We start from the raw sequence: 18,208 nt of genomic DNA, 5'->3' as shown, positions 1-18,208 counted from the left end.
ATGATACACATTAAGTTTACTGGTCTATAGGTATCAGGGTCAGTGCAGTTGTCCTTATATACCAGGACAGTGTTAGCCCATTTCCTGTCTTTAGGGATTTCACCAGTCTTCTCTGACTTTTGAAAAACACATGTTAGGGGTTTGTTTATATAATCACAGAGCACTTTACGTACCCTTGGGTATATGTTGCCTGGCCCTGGAGATTTATTAACTTTCAGCCTTTTCAGATAAAGAAGGACCTCACCTTCTAAGATCTCTAAGTCACTTAAAACAACCCTTTTTTTCTATACTTACGGGCATATTGCTAACATCTTCATAGGTGTATAGTTTAGCAAAATATGAGTTAAGGGTATCCACTATGTCCTTCTCTACATAATTTAATACCTCACTATTGTTCTTAATACTCTTAACTTCCTCCTTGAGTTTTCTTTACTACTAAAGTATTGAAAAAAATCTCCTGGGGTCAATCAACGGTATTCTTCTCAAACTGCCTTTTGGCGATCTGAATTTCCCTCTTGACTATAGCCCTCATATTTTCAAATGCCCTAGAGTTAACATCATTGGTATTTTTTCTGTATTCCTTGTCTAGCTGTATTTTCTTTAATAACTTTTTATGTAAATCTTTATTCATGCATTTAGTTGATCCGTTATTTTTTATTTCTGCTTCCGACCTTGGGTATGAACATTTCCTGCACTGTGCGCATTATTGTTACTCAACTGACTCAACGTCAAGCAGTTCCTTTCAGTTTATCTTCTGAACTCCTTGCTGCATCTGCACAAACTTTGCCTTTCTGAAATGCAATTTAATGGCTTTAGTTTCTACTGACTAGTTTTTACTCCCCCAAAAAACTTTGAGACTAACAATGTTATGATTACTTGTTCCTAAAGGCGCAACGACTTCCATACTCAAAATTTTATCTTGATTGTTACAGAATATCAAATCTAGCGTTAAGTGTTACGTTAATCTGCTACACTACAGTGCTGCCCATAAGAACTCTCGTTCCGCAAAGAATGAAGATTACTTGGCCGTGGACATTTTATTCAAGTAGTTTATGAATTTAATTGAACAATATGGAAAGCATTGGCTATTAATGTAGAGAATGAAAAGGCATGGAATAGTTTATTCTTGTAATTTTTTTATTATGAATAAATTTAATTTTGTTTTAAAAAATAAATAATTCGAATAGCTTCAGGGTCTGGATTATATCCATTGCAATAATTTTGTTTTCTCACAGATCATGTAGCCAAATAGGAATTTCCTTACCCTTTGTTCTGCTCTGCTGAAAAGGACAATTACACTATACAAGCAAGTGCCTTGGGTCCTACATTTAGTGCATAAGTATTCTCTCAACAGCTGTAGATAACATTCCACATACTAATGATAGGTCCAAAGGATTAAACCAGGTATTCAGTGTTAGAACACCGAGCCTTTCAGAATTGGGTTTAAAATCACTGACGTATGTCATGAAATTTGTTGTTTTGCAGCAGCAGTATATTGCAATACATAATAAAAAATACAGTCAGATACAGTAAGAAATAGATGTATAAATTAAGTTAGTGCAAAAAGAAAGCAAAAGATAAGAAAATTAGTGTGGTAGTGTTCATGGGTCCATTTTCCATTCAGAAAAATGATGGTGGAGGGGAAGAAGCTGTTTCTGAAATGTTAAGTGTGTGTCTTCAGGCCCCTGTACCTCCTCCGTGATGGTGGCAATAAGAAGAGGGCATGTCCTGGGTATTGATGGATGATGCCTTTTTGCGGCATCACCTTTTGAAGGTGTCTTTGATGCTTGGGAGGCTGTTGCCCATGATAGAACTGCTGGGTTTACAACTTTCTACAGCTTTTTGAAGCATCACCTTTTGAAGGTATTCCCCACGATGGGGCTGGAGTTTGCAACTTTCTGCAGCTTTTTTGAGCAGAAGTTTTATGACGTGAGCAAAACTAACCAAATTCTCCAGTGAGCCAATTTATAGCAGATGTTCCGGCAGGATTAGATTGGAGAGATTGATTTGTAAATATGCTGTGGGAGTTGGTAGGAAATGAGAATTAACTTTGCTGAATTTGTGTGAAATATCAAACTGACGGACCAGAGGTTGAGTTGTGATTGAGATGGTAGATTGAGATGGGCTCTTCTTTTCTGGAGTTTTGATGTAACTCACTGATTTGGTTCCGGTTTTACTGAAGAATATTTTACTTGGATTTCTTTATTTTGGATGAAAGTGAGACTTATCACTTTGCACACTGGGACAATGACATCTAACAATCTTAGGAAACATAACCTAGGGTGTACCTAAGTCTTAAACACAATGGATTCAAGACCAAAACACACAAAATGCTGGAGGAACTCAGCGGTTCAGGTAGCACCTATGAGTGGGAATAAACAATCAGCGTTTTGGTCTGAGACCCTTCATCAGGACTGAAAAGGAAGGGGGCAGAAGCCAGACAATGGGAGAAGGGAGAGGAGTACGAGCTGGCAGGTGGTAGGTGAGACTAGGTGAGGGAGAAAGTGGGTGGGTGACGATGAAGTGGGAAGCTGGGGGAGGTGATAGGTGGAAGAGGTAAAGGGTCAAAGAGGTAGTTATCTACTGGCAGAGGAGAGTGGATCATGGGAGAAAGGGAAAGAACAGGAACCCAGGTCTCTGCACAGCAATTCCACTTCTTTCTGATCCTAATCTTTGGGTTGAGTCGTATCAAACATCTGATAACAGCCGTCAATTCTATGGCGTTGTAATGTTTGAATTGGCAAATTGTTCAGCCTTAAATTTTCAATTCTGAAATTCTGGCATTGCAAAATGATTTCAGATGAAATTCTCAATGCTGGGCTGAATTTATGGAATAACAGTACATCTCCTTGTCCGGTGTTGTCTTAGCTCAGTGGTTGTAAATCTGTCCTAGCCCTGTCTCAGTCTAAGCTGTCAAGTTTGAGAGCTGAAGAAATTCTGCCTGAGGCTCCAGCTTTCTGTTTCAGAGGATTTGTAAGCATGACCCTATTTGTTTTGTCAAGATCAGCACAAATTATGTGATTACACCCAGAAGTGGAACTTGAAACTCTCAGCAGGCTGACAGGAGTGTTACTCTTGGCCAAGTTATCGTACTGTCCATTGTTATCTAGAACTCGGAACCCAGAATGTTACAGAACAGTGCAGGCTCTTTGGCCCACAGTGTTGTGTTGACCTTTCCAAGATCCTCACTCCCTCATAGACCTCTGGTTTGTTATCATCCATGAGCTAATCTAAGAGTCTCTTAAATATCCGTAAAATATCTGCTTCTACCATACCCCTGGCAGTGTGTTCCACACTTTGTATAAAAACATACTTCTGACATCCCACCTATACTTTCCTCCAATAACCTTAAAATTATGTCCCCTCGTATTCACCATTGCTACCCTGGCTTTGTCTTTGGCTATTCACTCAATCTATGCCTTTTATCATCAATCAAATTGTCTCTCATCCTCCTTGAAACTCCTGCAGCCCCCTCACTGGGCTGGTATGGAAACTTGGCTCATTAGCTAACAGCCACAGGGCTCAGGAGTGAGAAGATCACCTTTCATAAACAATAGGCGTCTAGGGTTGGTATGTTTTGGGATTCCACCAAACAGAAACATTGTGATGTTCTGATTAAAGAAACCTCAATTTGAGTGAATGCTGCCCTTACACCCAATTGTCGATCGACAAGAAATTATAGATCGTAGATTGTGTTAAATTATAAAGAAAGTCTGTTTACAAACTTCAGCTTTATCAAACAGCAGGATAAAGAAAAGGGAAAGAATATAAAAGGGCCCATTACAATTAGCATCGTCCAAATGCGCATGTCATTGGAGCTCATCTCGTAGTTGTCCTTTAACTCATGCACTGGAGCCACAGTCTGCATGAAGCACTCACCCCATTCCGAACTTCGCTCAAACCAACGGGTTCTGTCTCGGGGGTACTGCCCTTCCTCCTTGGAGCCATTCATCTGCACAAATCTCCTTGTGTAAGAGGGACGCTCCGTCCTCTCAGCATTCTCAGCCAGCTTCCCTTCTGTCCTCCCCGCAGCTCCCCCCCAAAAAAAACAACGAACCACACTGCCCATCTCTGCCTCGCTCTCTTGAACTTCCTCCCGATTCTGCCACGCAGGCTGACCGACACAACATTCCCAAGTTGAACGTCATAGCCCCTTGTCTTTTAGCTGAAACCAAACATTCTAGAGCCAGAACGCACCGATTTTACAGAACAGCTGAAACAAAATACCTATAGCGACCGCTGTAAAAATCTTAGCCAGGAGATTGCACTCCAAAGATGTACTCCAGCTCACTCAACCTACCCTCGTAAGACATGCCCTCTAATCCAGGCAGCATTCTGGTAAATATGCTCTGCACCCTCTCTGAAGCTTCCACACCCTTCCTGTAATGAGAGGGCCAGCACTGGACACCACACTCCAAGTGTTGTCTAACCAGGGTTTTATAGAGCAGATTTCATGAACTCAATCTCACAACTAATGAAGTCCAACACACCGTATGCCTCCTTAGCCACCTTAGCCACCCTATCAACTCGTGTGGATTTTGTAATTTTCCTTCATCTAATGAATTTTCAGTCTAAACCAAACACAAAACTGCTTAGAAAAAAGTGGGAAGTGTCTCAACTAATGTTGGGTTGGTTTAGGTGATAATATTTCCAATGTAATCACCATTCATTTCACCGACAATGTCTCCTCACATTCTGCGAGCAGCGTGTGGAATGTTACTGCCCGTGAACTGAGTGTCTTTATTTATTTAGAGTTACTGAACAGGAATACGCCCTACTGGCCCAATGATCAATGCTGCTCAATTACACCTATGTGATAAGTTTTGTAACTCCAGAAACTAAACAAAATAAAACTTGGGAGTTGGCAAAACGTCTCTACTTAACTTTTACTTTAGTGAGGAGCACACATGCGACATGGAAGTGTACTGATGTATGCCATTCACATATTTCTTACATATGCCCGTAATGAATTACGTAAGTGAAACCCTGCTGGGTTCCTTGGCTGTGTAAGTCTAGGGAGTACACACTCCAGTCCTGCCGTACCCGTGAGATACAAGGGGTGATAGATAAATTTGTGGCCTAAGGTAGAAGCAGTCAGTTTTAGAAAACCTAGCACATTTATTTTTCCTACATTTACACACTTAGTCCAGCGGTTGTGGAGCAGACGGATCCCTTCTTTGTAGAAGTCGGCTTCTTGGACCTCCAGAAGTGGTCCACAGCATGGGGTGATTGATAAGTTTGTGGCCTAAGGAGATAAGTTATTAACTTAAAACTTTCTGCATAATTACTTGAAGAGTGAACTGCATGTGCATGTAACAAGAGCTGTATAACTCATCTCCTTCCACCTTAGGCCGTGAACACCCCTGCTGTGGATCACTTCTACAAAGAAGGATCCGTATGCTCCACGACCGCTGGACTAAGTGTGTACGTGTAGGAGGGGACTATGTTGAAAAATAAATGAGCTAGGTTTTCTAAAACTGACTGCTTCTACCTTAGGCCACGAACTTATCAATCTCCCCTTGTAGAGAAGACTCTCCCACCTCAAACCCCGGTCTGTGTGGATGCTGTGTAATTTTCTACCCTGTTACAACTCAGTGCTATGAAATAATAGACAGCACACTGCATACGATTAAAGGAATTATATTTATGAACGTTAACTGAAGGTTTAGTAAAGAAAAGAAAGAAAAAAAGAAAAAGGGTCCATTATAATTAAACAGTGCAAAGTTGGAGCTCAACTCTTCCTAAAATCCATATTCACCGATCCACAGTCGATCTCTGCACCTGGCTCCGTCGAATCACAGTCCCCCACTGGGTCAAATCTTACAACCGGCTCTCTACAGCATCTTCTCTCTTCCTCTCCTGCCGAACAAAGGACCCAGCTCCCATTATCTCTGACCATGACCCAAACACTGCTTCTACAGAAAGACCATTACGTTAGCAGTGAAACCCTTCCCAGTGTTACATAGACAAGGAATGCTTTATCAAACAATTTATTTACAATATTACTCAAATACTAAATACACTACATTCCTCCCTGCTTAGCTATTAAATTCCAACTCAATATAGAATGCATCTCAACTCAAATACAGTGTGCAGCATATTGTTCTCCAGTCATCTACAGTGGGCCCTCCTTATCCGCGAGGGATTGTTTCTGGGACCCCTCTCACATACCAGAATTCGTGGATGCTCAAGTCCCTTATTCAACCTGTCTCAATGCAGTGGACCTAAGGACCCAGCGGAACCCCAGACCTTATTCAACCTGTTTCAATGCGGTGGATCTTAGGACGCAGCGGAACACCAGACCTTATTCAACCTGTCTCAATGCAGTGGACCTAAGGACCCAGCGGAACACCAGACCTTATTCAACCTGTCTCAATGCAGTGGACCTTAGGACCCAGCGGAACACCAGACCTTATTCAACCTGTCTCAATGTAGTGGACCTAAGGACCCAGCGGAACACCAGACCTTATTCAACCTGTCTCAATGCAGTGGACCTAAGGACCCAGCGGAACACCAGACCTTATTCAACCTGTCTCAATGCAGTGGACCTTAGGACCCAGTGGAACCCCAGACCTTATTTAACCTGTCTCCGTGCGGTGGACATTAGGACCCGGCGGCAGAGCTCTGAATCCACAGTGTTTCTGTTCACGAAAATAATCACGATCACGATTGAAAATAAAGTGGAAGTAATAAAGCGATCGGAAAGAGGTGAAACACCATCAGTCATTGGAAAAGCGACGATCGGAACAATTTTAAAGGATTAAGTGAGGCTCTTTTAAAGGATTTTAAAGGATTAAGTAAAAGGCTCTGCCCTGATGAAAGCTACAATTATTACTAAGCAATGCAGTGGTTTAATTATTGGGTTTTGGGGTTTTGAGTTTTTGATCCTCCACTTGGGAACGGTCTGTCACTGGATCGAACTCTGAACTTCCGTTCCTGAGCCCGGTGCTGAAACATATGTTCTTAAGTATTTTATATGCATAGAAAGGTAAATTATATACTATATAATAAGACAAATGTTTGACTAACTGAAGCTAAATAATACCAGATGTACCTATTCCGACTTAGTAGAACTTCCGATTTTTTTCGATCCCGATCCACGATAACCCACGCACATCCTCCTGTATACTTTAAATCATTTTATTACTTATAATACCTAATACTATGAAAATGCTATTTTAATTAGACGTTATACTGCATTGTTTAGGGAATGATGCCAAGAAAAAAAGTCTGTAATGCTCGAACAACAAGTGCTGGAATAGCACTTCCCGGTTTTCGCGATTCGCAGTTGGTTGAATCTGCGCATGTGGAATTCGCGGATAAGGAGGGCCGACTGTACATATATATAGCTAGAGTCCCTAAGACTTCTGCATAGTATTGTATATTGGTTAGAATAGGAAGCTGGTTGGGAAACTGAAATAAAAGTACTTAGCTTTGTATTAGCACAGAATTATTAAGCGTTATTTTGTAACTAAAAAGACATACTTTACTGTTCTGTGCAAAGGTCTGGGGGGGGGGGGGGGGGTTGAGGAGTTGACTCCAGGACTGCACAAATTAGTTCTGACAGCTCCGGACACCTTTCTTCTCCAACAATTGACTCTGCTCTCCCCAACTGGTCAGTGTCATCTCCGGATGATATGAGATGCAATCTCCACTGTGTAGGAGTGTGGTCCAGTTGTGTCCCAAATATTTGCAAGTACCCGCTTTTGATCACCTCTGTAGTCCCTCGCCAGGCCTGCTTGTCCAGGAGTGAAACATTGAACCTCCTTGTTTGAGAAGGCCTTGACTTGTCTCACCTGCTTGTCCTGCATCCTCCTTTTGAGCCTGGGTTTGAGCAGATCCAAGCAAAAGCGCAAGGGATGACCCAGAAACCTCATAGCTGGTGAGCTGTTGATTGTGGAATGTGCTGCATTGCGATATGCAAGGAGGAAATTGTTGAGCTTCTCATTCAGTGTCAATGTAATGTGTTCTGCTGACATTGCTGACAGTCTGTTGTCTAGTCTCGGGACAAACCTTTCCACCAGACCAGTTGTAGCTGGGTGGTACGGTGCAGATGTAATATGTCTTACTCCATTCATTTTCAGGAACGACTGAAACTGTTGTGTAACACACTGTGGTACATCATCACAGAATAAACCTATTGAACCCATGAAAACTACCTCACTTTTACTATTTCTGTTTTTGCACTATCTTTAATTTAACTATTTAAAAGACATATATACTTACTGTAATTAATTAATTTATTTCTTCCTGTATTGTCATGTATTGCATTGTGCCGCTGCTTGCTAAGTTAACAAATTTCACAACATATGCTGGTGATATTAAACCTGATTCTGATTCCAAGTGTTTTGCAACACCAGTCCATGACAAGAGTCTTCCCAACACATCAACAGCGTGCGAGGCTGTATTGGAGGCTACTGGGGAGACTTCTGGGCACTCCCTAGCTGCATTAGCTGCTACCAAGAAATTTATGCCCATGAATAGGCAAAATCCACATGAATCTGTTGCCAGGGCAATGCTGGGCATTTCCAGGGATGGAGTGGCATCACTATTGGCATCTTCTGGAGGCGTTGGCATCCCAAACAGGGCATTGGCAAGCTGCCCAATCTGCTGACCTATCCCAGGCCACCAGACAAAGCTTAGAGCCACCACTTTCAGTTTGTAACCATGTCTAGGTATAACTCCTCCAACACTTAAGCTCTCAACATGGAACAACTCTCAATCCCCAAATAAGACAACCCCCATCAAGGGCAAATACATCCTGGTTGGTGCTGTTAAGAAGTGGAAACTGGAATTTCTGCTGCATATTCCAGCCATTTTGTGTTGCCATGTAGACCAATGACGGTGTGGGGTCTTTTCTGGTTTCTCTTTGGATCATCTCTGCCGTAATAGACTTTCCATTTGTATTAAGGAGAATACATCTAGAGCAGGGGTGTCAAACTCATTTTAGGTCACGGGCTGGATTGAGAAAAATGTGACTTCATGCGGGCCAGATCAGTTGTGCATGCGCGCCTGCTCCCACAGCTTTCGTTGCCTTCATTTTTTCAACCTGCTCTCACGTGTCTCAGTCTCTGCTATATCTAAAGTTGTTTCACTTTACGAATTTCATTTTTTATGAAGCAGATTGCCTAGCAAGCATTCTTTTTATGATTGGTATTAACTTACAGACGTAGATTACAAGAAAGTAGGCAACGAGAAAGAAACGATGCTATTTCGGCTAAGATTGTTTTGGGAGCCATACCTTTTCCATTAATAAACCATTTGAAATCAAGCATTAGCAAACACAAATGTAGACCTAATGCAGGGGTGTCAAACTCAAATACACAGTGGGCCAAAATTTAAAAATCGGTACAAGTCGAGGGCCGGACTGGTTCAGCGTTTATTGCAAAACTTATTGAAATGAATTTATTACACATGTTAACCTGGAACTAACAAAGCTTAGGTTATTGCCTACAAAAACAAAATTGAACATTAAATAAATAAAAAATCAGTTGCATTTATTTCTTATGGCTTTATCTGCAGCTTTTCCGGAGTAATTTCTAATGAAAACATCTTTCCACAGGCCAACACTCTGTGATTCACACTAGTCTAAGCCAGATACTTGGCATCCCATCTTGGATGTAAGTTCATCAATGTTTGGAGTCAGGCTCTGAGCTGAGGAAAGCCTCAGAATTGAGTGAAGGTGTTCATCAGAAAGACGACTCCTGTGTGATGTTTTGTTTATCTTCATCAAAGAGAACAGTTGTTCGCACAGATATGTGCTGCCAAACATAGAGAGCATTTGAGCAGCTTGGGTACGCAGCTGGGGCATTGTGTCGGGAATGAAACGTAGAAACTGTGCAGCGCCCACCGAGTCATACTTTGCCTGGAGTGTGTCACTACATTGGAGTTCAATCAGCTCCATTTGTATGTCGGTTGGTGCACTTTCCACGTCAGCTGCAAATGGATTACTGAGCAGTTCAAACCTGCTTTTTTGGGCTTCAAAGTCGGCAAATCGCCGTGTGAAATCGGCACCAAGTATGCTAAGTTTTTCAGCAAACTTTGCACGTGGGAACACTGCGGTAGAAACCTGCTCTTTCATAGTTTGGCAGCACGGAAAATGGCTCAAGTTTTCTTGCTGCATCTGCGTCTCCCACAGGCGCAGCTTGGTTTTAAAAGCCCTCACTGCAGCGTACATGTCTGTGATCACACGACCCCGCCCCTGAAGCTGCAAGTTGAGCGCATTGAGATGGCTCGTGATGTCACACAGAAACGCCATTTCACAAAGCAACTTTTTATCCCGGAGCTCTGTTGTGTCTTTCCCTTTGCTTTCCATGAACTGACAGATCTCCTCACGCAACTCGAAACATCTTTTCAGCACTTTTCCTTGGCTTAACCATCGCACCTCTGTGTGATAGGGCAAATCATTATATTCTGAACCCAACTCCTCCAGAAACGACTTGAACTCGCGATGATTTAAACCTTTGGTTCTTGTGAAGTTAACTGCTCGTGTTATGGTGCTCATTATATGTTCCATTTTCAAGGCTTTGCCACACAACGATTCCTGGTGTATGATGCAGTGATAAGCTGTCAGGTCACCTGCGCCGTTTTCCTCCCGCATCTTCTCCCGGATCCTGCCCACCAATCCACTCTTTTGACCGCACATCGCGGGCTTCTGTTTCTTGTCCAGATGCTTGTATTTGTTGTGGTGTTTCGTTTCATAGTGTCGTCTTACGTTATATTCTTTAATTACAGCCACACCGTCTCCGCACACAAGACAAACAGGCCTGCCCTTTATATCTGCGAACATATACTCTGCCTCCCACCTGCCTTGAAAACCCCTGTTTCCAAAGTCCACCTTTCGTTCAGCCATTTTTGGGGTGAGGGATAGCTGAACGTTGACCACACGTGACTAGCGCCATAAGGATGCTGATGAGAGAGTCAGGCAAGCGCGAGCAATGCACTGGCAGTGCATTGTGGGATTTGTAGTATTAGTGGTGCATGCAATATACCGGCGGGCCAGCTCTAATAGAGAAAAAAATTATTCATTAATGAAATTCAGGAAATAAACCAGGGAAACCGAATAAACACTAAAAACCCTGAAAACCTGGTACCTGAATAAATTCAGCATTAGCCACATCATACGCCATAGGCGCTTCAATTACTGGGGCCAGCTTTAATAGTAATTAGATATTATCTCGCGGGCCAAAGATAATTCCACCGCGGGCCGGATTTGACATATATGATCTAGAGCAGGGGTGGGCAAACGTTTTGACTTGAGGGCCACAAAGGGTTCTAAAACTTGACAGGGGGGCTGGACCAGGAGCAGATGGACGGAGTGTTTTGGTAATACACCTCATAAGAGAAAATAAAATATCATTTTATTCATCATGGGATAATATCATGGGATATGTAGAAAACATGTGCTTTAATTTCAATTGAAAATGAACAAATGCATTACAACAAAATATCTCTTTGAATTCCCATGGTATTTAGCTATTTATTGAAATGACTTTTAAAACACTGAAAATTAAATGAATAAAATACAGCTTTTTTAAATAGTAACAGTTATTATTTTAAAGCACTGAAAATTCTGTTATCCTTCAAGATATTATCATCATCACTCTCCTCCCGACTGTCTTTATTTCAAAAACGGTAGGAGATGCAGGTCTACTTGTCCTGCTCCTTCTTATTCAATTGTCCCCTGTGCTAAAACTCAACAACGACCCGCACAATGACAGTACAGTGACAGCACGCCAGTATGCGGAGCACGTTATTTGATCTGGAGCGCATTTTTTATTTTGAGAACGTACGTGCACCTGCGCACTACTCATGTCCATCACTTAACAGAAATGACATGTAACATGTAAGGCTTATTGAAAAAAATATTTTCAAATGCATTTTTTACATAACACAACGAAGAAACTTATTTTTAATTTCAGTGGGAACAGTGTTGTTGGTCTCCCTTTTTAGCCAGCGCATCAAAGTCTGGATTTAGTTTTGTTGTGGCAATTCTCAGGATGGATCTGAGGTGTTGGTCAGTTAACTTGGATCTGTGGCTGGCTTTGTTGATGTTCATGACGCTGAACGCCTGTTCAGACAAATAGGTCAAGCCGAACAAAGAGTAAAGCGCAAGTGTGGAGTAATACGCTGCACCTCAACAAAGGTCAATGTGTAGCGGTGTGCTACATGCAGCGCTAAAATTATGACATGGAGTCAGTAACTGCAGTCGAAGAAAAAAAACTTTATTCGAAATCCCCAGCCTCACTTTTAAGCCTCCCTCAATCTGCCCCCCTGCGCAGAGGCTCCAAAGCTCTGTGCTCGCAAATCCCCGCAGGCTATCTCCCTTCACCGGAACGCTGGCTAATTGTGAGCCGGTTCGGATGTGCCAGGAAATGGGTCGCCACAAATGTATATAGAGTGCGTCATCTATTGGGAAAACGCCAGAATTGCGGGGAAAAACGTTAACAAGGCTTATTAATATAATTTCATCAAGTTCTGCGGGCCGGATTAAAAAGCTTAATGGGCCGCATATGGCCCGTGGGCCGTAGTTTGCCCATGCCTGATCTAGAGGATTATCCTCATTTCTAAATTTTCGTGCTTTTTCCTTTGCCAGGGGTATACTGGGCAATCCATCAGGCCCATGGCTAGTCGTCCTCTTTAATTCGATCTTGTAGTTGTGCCCTCCAAGCAAAGAGCCCATCTCTGCATTTGTGCCAATGCTGTCAGTGGAACACCCTTCTGTGGATTGAAAATGGACATTAATGGTTGATAATCAGTAATGAGGCTGAACTCTCTCCTGTACAAGTACTGGCTGAAATGTCTTGCATCCCAAACCAGACACAAAGCCCCTCTCTGTCAATCTGCAGAGTTTTTCTCTGCAGCAGGAGGAGAGTCTGGTGCAAAGGTGATGAGATGTTCATTTCCATCACTCATAACCTGCAACATAACAGCACCTACACCATAACGTGAGGCATCACAGGTAAACTTCACTGGATGATGTGATCAGAGCCTGATGCCACCGATTCCTTTGCCTTTTGGAAAGTCACCTCACACTACTTTGTCCATTGCCATTTCTTCATGATCTGTAGTAATAATTTCAAGGATGGAGCACAGTAGGCAGGTTTGGGAAGAGTGTGTTATAGTAACTGACAAATCCTAAAAAGGACCACAACTGTGACACATCCCCTGGCCTTGGGCCATGAACCACTGCTTGAATTTTCTCAGCACACTTGTGTAATCCATGTGCGTCAATGGAGTGACCACAGTAAGTGATGCTTGGATTAAAGAATTCACACTTTCTGAGTCATGCACTGAGCTCATAATCTTCTCATCAGCTTAAGACTGTCTTAAGATTTTGGAGCTGCTCCTTCACTGGTAACAATGACATCATCAAGGTAACACTGAGTGTCTGGGCAGCCTTGCAAAACCTGGTCCACAGCTTTCTGCCAGCGTGCAGGTGTAGATGCCACTCCAAAAATAAGCCTATTTTAGCAATAAAGCCCTTTGTGAGTGTTTACGGTGAGAATCACTTTGGACTCTTCTTCCATCTCCATCCGTGGGTAGGCCTCAGCAAAGTCCATTTTGCTGAAGTATTTCTCTCCTGCATCTTATCTAAACAAGCAAAGAATGCTTTGTAGCTCAAATATTACTGAAATATTGAATATACTATAGCCAGAACTTGACCTGATTGATAGGAAAAGGTTGAATAGGTTAGGACTTTATTCCCTAGAATGTAGAATGTTGAGGGGAGTATTCAAAATTCTGAGGCGTATAGAGAGGCTAAATGCATGCAGGCTTCTCCCCCAGATGCTGGGTGAGACTAGAGCTTGTCATGGGTTAGGGGTGAAATGTGAAAAGTTTAAGGGGAACACGAGGAGACATTTCTTCACTCAGAGGGTGGTGGGAGTATGGAACGAGCTGCCAGTGGAAGTGGTGGATGTGGGTTCAGTTTCAACATTTAAGAGAAATTTGGATAGGTATGTGGATGGGAGGAGTAGGCAGGACTATGGTTCGGGTGCAGGTCAGTGGGATTAGGCAGCTTAATAGTTCGGCATCGTCCAATGGGTGGAACAGCTTGTTTCTTAGCTGTAGCAGTTTCTGACTCCATGAATCCCTGGTAACCTCGGTATTATACTCAAGAGTCCACTCAATGACTCTGATAATTGTACCATCAAAGCACAGACTGTTGCTATTGAGTTCTTGGACTCAACACTGAATGATACTTGAGGCAAACTGTATGTACTTCCAACAATTGCACTCAGAAACATTGGTATTGGTTTCTTGTTGGCTATTTCATTTGCTTCAAAATATTGCTCAATTCATTTAGTATTTATCATCCAGTTATCTGAAGTGCAATCAAATATCTTTAGCTTTCTGCTTTTTAAAAAATTATTATTACCACTCAGTAGTCATTGTTTATGAATCCATGAACTTCATCCCTTTTGAGCCTTTTTTTAAACCTGACTGTCTTTCTCCCCTTCCAAAGAAGCACGTGCTGCACTTTTTAAAAAATTAGAATATCTTGCTGCACTTTAACAGGTAGGTAGTCATCTCGGATTCATTTTAAGACTACCTCATCGTCGCTGAAACTCCAGAAACTAATTAAAAGTGAAAACAAGAGAGCTGGGAAGGTGTGTCTACTTAGTTTTTACTTTAGTGAGGCGCGTGCATATGATTTGGTGGCATTATGACATATGCCATTTATGTACTTCTTACATGTGACCTGTACTGAATCATGTAAACAAACAGTACTTAATCGAACAACGGATTTACAATATTACTCATAAGTTGCTGAAATATTAAATGCACCACACCATGTGGCCAATTAACCTACCAACCTGTGTGTCTTTGGAATGTGGGAACAAACTGGAGCACCCGGAGGAGATGGGGAGAACGTACGTGCTCCTTTCAGTCGGCAATGGGAAATGAACTCTGGTTGCTGGTGCTATAAAATGCTAAGCTACCCACTATGCTACGACGGGGTTGGAAATAATATCTGCACATTATATTAATTGCTTTAATGCACTTTGCAGTTATGGAAAATGAGATTGAAATAAGGCGCAAGACAGCCTCAAGTTTCTGAAACTGGGCTCAGTTTCCGCCACTGTTTTGTAAAGGAGTTTGTACATCCTCCCCATGACTGCATGGGTTTCCTCCAGGTGCTCCAGTTGCCTCCCACATTCAATATAAAGGTTAGCAGTCTAATTAGTCACATGGGTGTAACTGGACAGCATGGTCTCAATGGCCCAGAATGGCCTGTTACCGTGCTGTGCCTCTAAATTAAAACAAATAAATAAAATGCTGGAACCGAGATTAGCTTCTCTCCTGTCGCTGGCTGATGTGGTTCTCTGATGGGATGGATCTTTGCTCACTGTTCAGTGGTGATAGCACACCACTGACTATGGCTTTCTTCTGTGTGGAAGAGTTGAGGCAAATTGCAGATACATTTTGTTGGAAAGTAACTAATTTCAAACGATGGAAAGAAGGTACAAGGAAACACAGGTGGGCATGAACCCGTTGGACTGAATGGCCTATTAGAATCAGAATCAGGTTTAACATCACTGGCATATGTCGTGAAATTTGTTGTTTTGTGACAGCAGTACATCGCAATGCAGCTATAAAGAAGACAAGACAGCAACTGTACTTCATTAGGAGTTTGAAGAGATTCGATATGTCAACAAAAACATTCAAAAACTTCTACAGATTTACCATGGAGAGCATTCTGACAGGCTGCATCACTGTCTGGTATGGGAAGGGGAGCTACTACACAGGATTGAAAGAAGCTGCAGAGGGGCGTAAATTTACTCGGCTCCATCACGGGTACTAGCCTTCAAAGTACTGGGGACATCTTCAAGGAGCGGTGTCTCAGAAAGGCAACATCCATTATTAAGGACCTCCAGCATCCCTTTTCTCACTGTCACCATCAGGCAGGAGGTACAGAAGCCTGAAGGCACACAGTCAGCGATTCAGGAACAGCTTCTTCCCCTCTGCCATCTGATTCCTAAATGTACATTGAACCCATGAACACTATCTCACCTTTTTAATATACATTATTTTTATTTTTGCATGACTTTTAATCTATTCAATATACATATACTGTAACTGATTTATTTATTTACTTAGTTTTACTTTTTTTTCTTCTATATTATGTATTGCATTGAACTGCTGCTGCAAAGTTAACAAATTTCCAGATACATGCCAGTGATAATAAACCTGATTCTGATCATTTATAAAAATATAAACTACAGTAAGAAATATATAAAATTTAAATAAGCTGTACAAAAAGAGAACAATAAAAGAAAAAAAATAGGTTGTGTGCGTGGTTCATTGTACGATCAGAAATCTAATGGCGAAGGGGAAGAAGCTGTTCCTAAAACATTGAGTGTGTGTCCTCAGGCTTTTGTACCTCCTCCTTGATGGTAGGAATGAGAAGAGGGTATGTCCTGGGTGATGGAGTCCTTAATGGTAGAATCCTTAAGACTGAAGTGCAGTATGTTTTGGTTTGTGGAGGAGATTCTCTTTGAAGATATTTTGACTTTGCAAGGACGATTATTAGTATTGGTTACCATTGCTTTGCTATTGAGAAACAGTGAAATGCTATCACTTAGTTAGAGATAAAGGTGGCCCCCGTTTGCTTTACGACAGCTCGCTGTTACGAAAGACCTACATTAGTACCTGTTTTCACTAACCAAAGAGGGTTTTTGCTTTTACAAAAAAAAGACGCCCGCCTTATACGTGTGTTTACCTCGAGAAAGACTGCAATGACCATGAAGCCTTATGCGGGCAGTTGTGTGCTTATGCGTGTACTTGTGTCGGTGTGTACGTGCCAATTTTTTTCCTCCAAATCCATTTTGACTGGCTGTCTTCCCGAGTTTGATAAGTGAAACTACACCGTACGTACAATATTTCTACTTTATATAGGGTGTATATTTATCATATCATTCCTGCTTTTACTATATGTTAGTATTATTTCAGGTTTTATGTGTTACTTGGTCTGATTTGGTAGGTCACTTTTTTGGGTCTGGGAACGCTCAAAACTTTTTCCCATATAACTGAATGGTAATTGCTTCTTCGCTTTACGACATTTCGGCTTACAACCGGTTTCAAAGGAACGCTCTACCTTCGGATAGTGGGGGAAACCTGTACAGTATGGCAGTGGGTCCTTCCGGCCCAATGAACCCATACTGCCCAATTACACCCATGTGATCTGTTAACCTACTAACCAGTACATCTTTGGAATGTGAGAGGAGACCCTCGTGGCTATTGGGAGAATGTACAAACTCCTTACGGAAAGAGACAGGAATTGAACTCCGGCTTGCTGGCCCTGTAACAGCATTACAGTAATCGCTGCTCCCCTGTGCCACCATCCAGATGGGTCCTGCCACACATAAGACATACAACCCCTTACGTACTCGAGCACATTTTGATCCTTATGGGTTGTTGCTAAGCTTCCCTGTGTGTTATGTACTGAACGTAATGTGAGAGGGCATTCTGAGTAGATGGCATACAAGCAAAATAAACAGATGCGCGTGGGTTCCTCAGCTCCCCATCTCTCGTGTGTTGTGTTATTCACGGCCGGTTAGTTTCGCAGTACCACAACCATAATAGGCGTTCTATGGTGGTGCCATATGTAAACTTGTAGGTGGAACTAGACCGGAGTCTGGCATGCAGTCGTGAGTGTTCAGGGAGTAAATTCTGGAAACACTCAAAGCATTAATCTGCATCTTTGGAAAGGGATAGCATTGCAGGTCAACAATCACCTATCTGTTCTGGTGAAGAATCTTTGTTCACTCTATTTCTCATTCTTTATATATGCATCTTGATATATGTGCTTCTAACATTTTCAGTTTTTTCTTAGATTCTCCCCACCTGAATTTTTTTTTAAATTTCCATCTTGATGAAGACGTGGCATTTTTTGTGATTGTGTTCTGAAAATTAAGGATTAGAGTAATGTCTCAATTTCTTATCAGCCTCTAGTCTATGCAGCTTTAAGAGTGAATACAAGTTTAAAGTTCAAAGTAAATTTTTTATAAAATTATATATGCAGTATGTTACCATATACTACTACTACCTTGAGATTCATTTATTAACAGAACAAATACATTCATTAACGGAAAAAATGCCTCTTGTGTTTGCATTCAATAATTTAATTTGAAACTGAAACTTTTGTTCTGTCCTTTGGCAGGAGTTGCTGAAAGATCCTCTGTACATTGGACTAAGGCACAAA

The 18,208-nt window shown here is 41.8% G+C and overlaps 1 protein-coding gene across 5 annotated transcripts in view; it reads left to right on the top strand.

The window, feature by feature from the left end:
* Positions 1 to 18,208, top strand: part of me1 (malic enzyme 1, NADP(+)-dependent, cytosolic) — a 467,654-nt gene that overhangs the window by 282,233 nt on the left and 167,213 nt on the right. For all 5 annotated transcript variants that reach the window (XM_059983100.1, XM_059983103.1, XM_059983101.1 and 2 more), the window contains exon 6: positions 18,167 to 18,208. This exon is cut by the window's right edge and continues 62 nt beyond it. In XM_059983100.1, coding sequence (XP_059839083.1) covers positions 18,167 to 18,208 — 42 coding nt within the window. The remainder of the gene's footprint in view (positions 1 to 18,166) is intronic.

Source organism: Hypanus sabinus, chromosome 10 (assembly GCF_030144855.1).
Source record: "Hypanus sabinus isolate sHypSab1 chromosome 10, sHypSab1.hap1, whole genome shotgun sequence".
NCBI lineage: Eukaryota > Metazoa > Chordata > Chondrichthyes > Myliobatiformes > Dasyatidae > Hypanus > Hypanus sabinus.
The sequence above is the reverse complement of the archived record's forward strand: the minus strand, read 5'-3'. Positions and strand labels throughout refer to the sequence as shown.